The sequence below is a fragment of the Clinocottus analis genome, unplaced genomic scaffold (genome assembly GCF_023055335.1).
Source record: "Clinocottus analis isolate CAN_PGR_092001 unplaced genomic scaffold, fCliAna1.0.p SCAF_11, whole genome shotgun sequence".
Taxonomy (NCBI): domain Eukaryota; kingdom Metazoa; phylum Chordata; class Actinopteri; order Perciformes; family Cottidae; genus Clinocottus; species Clinocottus analis.
Window position 1 is genome coordinate 13,615,792 of NW_027175832.1, and position 4,693 is coordinate 13,620,484.

Sequence of the window (4,693 nt, forward strand, 5' to 3'; positions counted from 1 at the left end):
GTCTCGTGAGGACACCAGTCTCGTTACTGCCTACTGGTTCAAATAAACCAGCCAGAACACAGCTGCTTTTGGGCTCCTGCCAAGATTTCAGCCAGACTGACACAAGAACATTTGTTGTTTTGTTATTTTTACGTTTGGTGTTCTCAGGAAAATGCAGTTTTACGCTTGGTTCGCTAAGGGTACGAGTGTTGAGACTTCAGCCAGCTAGCAGCCAGCTAGCTTAGCATCTGTAAACAGTGGAAACCGCTTGGCTCAGACAGAAGGGGACATTGTTGTGTTAACCCAGAAACTTTAGAATAAACGCTTCCCCCTGGATCCAGCCTTCATGCTCAGCTAACCAGCTGCAGGCTTCTATAGAGCGGCATCGGTCTTCTCCGACTCGCGGAAAGCAAATTTGCCAAAACAATATTTTCAAAAGTCAAGAGTCAGACAACCGTGTTGTGGTAAAATAAAAGTTTTAAATGTATCAATAAAAAACACCAGGTCCAGTAAACATGGTGTTACCAAATCGGGTGCATTACAATATCGCTGTTAACAAAAGGATAAAACTCCTTGAGGAAATCTACAAATGGCATAATGGACAAATCCACCACATTTGAACGACGTACTTCTGGGTACAGACATCTACAAAGTGTACCATACAAGTTGACTCTGTGGTTCAAAAATCTGAAGACAAACATTGCCATTTAAAAAATAGACACGTCATAAAGAATTAGTAACATTGAAGACTGGATACTTAAAGGCAGGTCAACAGATTTTTTTTTTTAACATTACATGAACTAGTCAGACTTGTATTAAGTTACACATGCTGTCCAACCTTTAGCAGCTCTACTCTTCAGGGTCCTGTGTGCTTTAGTTCATTTTAGTCACCAACAAACAGAACGGGAAAGGGCTGGGCTATAAAACATTGTTACAAAAGCCGATCCCTTCTAAAGACGAGGGGAAAGACGTACCCTGACATTACCAGCACATAACTACCAAGGATATTATTACCTTGTCATGTTTTAAGTTGACCAGCCAACTTTAAGCCATTAAATTCAGGTTAAAAATCATCTCATTAGGAGAGAGAGAGAGAGAGAAAATAAAATACAGTACTAGTTTAAAGAAAAGATGGAGTCAGGAGGGCAGTGGGAGTCATTCATAGCGTAGTGGATTTAATAATCCGCAGGTTCCTCTCCCTCCTCGCTCAGCAAACAGGTGCGGATCAGGGCCTCCGTCACGCCGTACGGGTCACAGTTGGCTGACGGGCGCCGGTCCTCGAAGTAGCCCTTCTTGTCCTGGCCAACGTTGCGAGGAATGCGGATGCTGGCGCCGCGGTTGGCCACGCCTGCGGAGAACTCGTTGATGTTGGAGGTTTCGTGGTGGCCGGTGAGACGGCGGGCGTTGTCGAGACCCCCTTTGGGATCATAGGCGCGAATGTGATAGCTATGCCTCTTCCCAAGCTTCTCAATGGAGTCTTCAATGGCTCTGAGGGCAGAAATGACAAGATTCCGCATCAGAAATGTAACAAAAAGAAAATCATTCTACAAAAACCCCACTAAACTTGTAAGTGTTTGACACTCACTTTAAACCACCGTCTTCCCTCATCTCTTTTGTGCTGAAGTTCGTGTGGCAGCCTGCACCGTTCCAATTGCCAGAGATCGGCTTGGGGTCAAATGAGACTACAACTCCGAAATCCTCGCAGACGCGATGCAGGATGAAGCGCGCCACCCAGAGATGATCGCCCATGTTGATCCCCTCGCACGGTCCAACCTGGAACTCCCACTGAACACAGAAAGTAAAGTCACAGTTTAAATCTGGCCATTTAAAGAAGAAGAAAAAAATAAATAAATAGAAATCATGTGCAAGTCAAAACATGGATTCGGTTTTTATTATTACCTGAGCAGGCATAACTTCTGCATTTGTGCCACAGATGTCAACTCCAGCATACAGACAGGCTCTATAATGGGCCTCCACGATATCTCTGCCGTAGGCTTTGTCGGCTCCCACGCCACAGTAGTATGGACCTGCAAATACAGTCATTAATAACCAAACCCTCTAGACATTGATCCATGTTGTCTATGCACAAACACTCAGAACTAGCTGCTTACCTTGTGGTCCAGGGAAACCATTAGATGGCCAGCCAAAAGGGTGTCCGTCCATGCCCAGGATGGTATACTCCTGCTCCATGCCGAACCAGGGAATCTGATCCTCCACCATCTCCATGATCTTGCTGCATGTGATGCGAAGGTTAGTTTCTGGAAGAAGAGATTCATAGAATAGACACCAGTACAGTCAAATCCAGTTGCCTGGGCAGGTTCCGCAAAGAGTTTTTTAAAGTCATCTAAACGGCTAAGCATACAAGCATGCAACAATTTCACATTTGCTTTAGGGTCCTCTCAAGACAGGTACAGGTGTGTAAGACACTGAAAATATTCTTCAGGATTTCAATAATTTGTACATCTTGATGGATGCGTCTCATCACTTCTGCTTTAACAAGCTTCAGCCGCTAACCCGCTGAGTCAATGTGGACGCACCTAACGAATGAGCATGCACCAATTCGTGAACTTGTTTCAAAGCATGTGAATGTGAGCTCAGGTGTACGCGTGTCTGCAACAGAGTGCAGTGTCCTCCCCCACACAAAGAACGCAACATACTTAACCTTAATTCAATATTTTAATAGTTTTAGGGGAACACACACACACACACACACACACACACACACACACACACACACACACACACACACACACACACACACACACACACACACACACACACACACACACACACACACACACACACCTGTTTGATCCAACATGCAGATAACGTGACAGCAACAAGACACTCAATAGATATTAATATTACACATTTCTAAAGCCAAGTGTGCCCCCACCTGCCAATAAGAAATGTTCCTCTGAACATTCATTGCAAGTCTGATTCATTTCATATTACCTTCTCTTATAAAAGGGCAAACGCATTTTAAATAGTTGCCTTTTCTGTTACATGGCCCCATGACAAATTCTAAGCTTCTTAGTTACCTGCTGGTTTGCGGTTGTACTTGAGCACTTCACACAGGACCAGCTTGTTGGGGTCCTTACGGAACGGATCCCGAAACATGGCAGCAGGGATCAGGTACATGTCGCTGTTGGAGCCCTCTGACTGGTACGTGCTGGAGCCATCAAAGTTCCACTCTGGGAGATCTACAAGGAGGAGGAAGAGGATGGATGAGGGAGCGTTTTCTTTGGGGCATCACCTTAACTGATGGCATCTCAGGGAGGTTCAAGGGGCCACTTACCGTCGATGCTTTTGGGCTCAAAATCCAGCGTCCTGGTTTTGCACCGGAGCCCCTCTCCGGTCCCGTCAATCCAGATGTACATGGCTTGGACTTTATCTCCCTGGGGAAGCTCCATGTACTGATGCTTGACAGCTTTGCTCAACGTGGCGCTGTCGGACGTGGCCATCTTATTTCCTACTGTAGAACACCTGAGGATAAGAAGAGCAGGGAATGAGACCTCGGCGCGCTCTGGAGCTCATGTTACGTAACAGTTTTTTTGGGAGGGGAGGGGGGGGGGGTGGAGAAAGAGAACCCTTCCGCAACCGCAAAAACACCACCATTGTCTTTTCTTCCAGAAAAGAGAGGGGATGAAAAACGCGTTGAGTGTGTAAAATAAGTCACATTACTAGTATGTTCTCCCCTCTCCTCCGCTGTTTGGAAACAAAGGGAAAAGGCACTTGCCACCGCATGTGCACGACTTTAAAAAAAGGAGATTAAATTAAACGAGCCAGACTCGCTCACAAAAAGCTGCCTCGTGGAACGACCCACTACGAGGCATCAAACACATGACTTCCACAAAAAACACACAAAAAACCCTCCTTTACTGTACATCCTGTTGCAGTTACAACTGTAGTCATGGTTACAACAGTGAGCCGACAAGACGCGAGGCATCATTACATCATGCGGCTTTCCTCGTGTGACCATCAATCCGTCTACAGGCACGCGTCGACCGTTTAAAAGACACACGAGCCGCACTTAAAAACACCCGCACAAACAGACGGAACGAGCCGCGGCCACGACAGACACTTCATTGTCTGAAAGCGGGAAAACAATGAAAAGTCGACGAGCACGCGCTCCAAGTGAAACGAAGAAACGCGCACGCGCGCGCGTACACACTCACACACACACACGCACACACGAGGGGAAGTTACCTGGGAAATAAGGGAAATTGAAATTCAAACTAAAGGACTGACAGGTCCAGTGTCTCGTCGAGTGAGGTCCCGCTGGTGTCTCTCATTCTCCGGTACCGAGTCTCCGGCATCCATGGACATTTATAAGAGCAGGAACTGGGACGTCGCGTCTTTGATTGGTTTAGAGGCGGCCGCGCGTTTACTCCATTGGAGCGCAAACGGCACCGCAACGCCCTCTAACGTCCACGCGAACTCAACCGCGTGCTGCCGGTGCGTGCCACTCCGCCGCGCGCGCGCACGGGCGCGTGCGCGCGCGCCCTCATCCACATTAAATGTGCACGCGGTGCAAGGAATTATAATCTTAAACAAAAGAGGAACATGTGAACAGCGCTGCGTTTCTAAACCCCTTTTCGACAACGTCCTTCGTTGTTGGAGACGTAACATTAGCACAAAACGACCCAGTGGTCTACTGTGTGAGACGCCCCCGCGTGGCAGACGTCATGCACTGCCCGTTTATTGGTTTCAA

At 47.3% G+C, this 4,693-nt stretch overlaps 1 protein-coding gene across 2 annotated transcripts; it reads right to left on the bottom strand.

Annotated features, from left to right (window-relative positions):
* Positions 1-438: 438 nt before the first annotated feature.
* LOC137803078 (glutamine synthetase-like) lies at positions 439-4,429 on the bottom strand. 2 transcript variants are annotated; one of them, XM_068601355.1, is made up of 7 exons: positions 4,189-4,429; positions 3,278-3,465; positions 3,021-3,182; positions 2,091-2,237; positions 1,879-2,006; positions 1,565-1,764; positions 439-1,467 (listed from the first exon to the last, which is right to left on the bottom strand). In XM_068601355.1, the coding sequence occupies exons 2-7, from the start codon at positions 3,441-3,443 to the stop codon at positions 1,155-1,157; spliced, it is 1,116 nt and encodes a 371-aa protein (XP_068457456.1). In that variant the 5' UTR covers positions 3,444-3,465; positions 4,189-4,429; the 3' UTR covers positions 439-1,154. The 2 variants fall into 2 exon arrangements, with proteins under 2 accessions (XP_068457456.1, XP_068457449.1); XM_068601348.1 differs by lacking the exon at positions 4,189-4,429 and adding an exon at positions 3,935-4,078.
* Between the last annotated feature and the right edge of the window lie 264 nt (positions 4,430-4,693).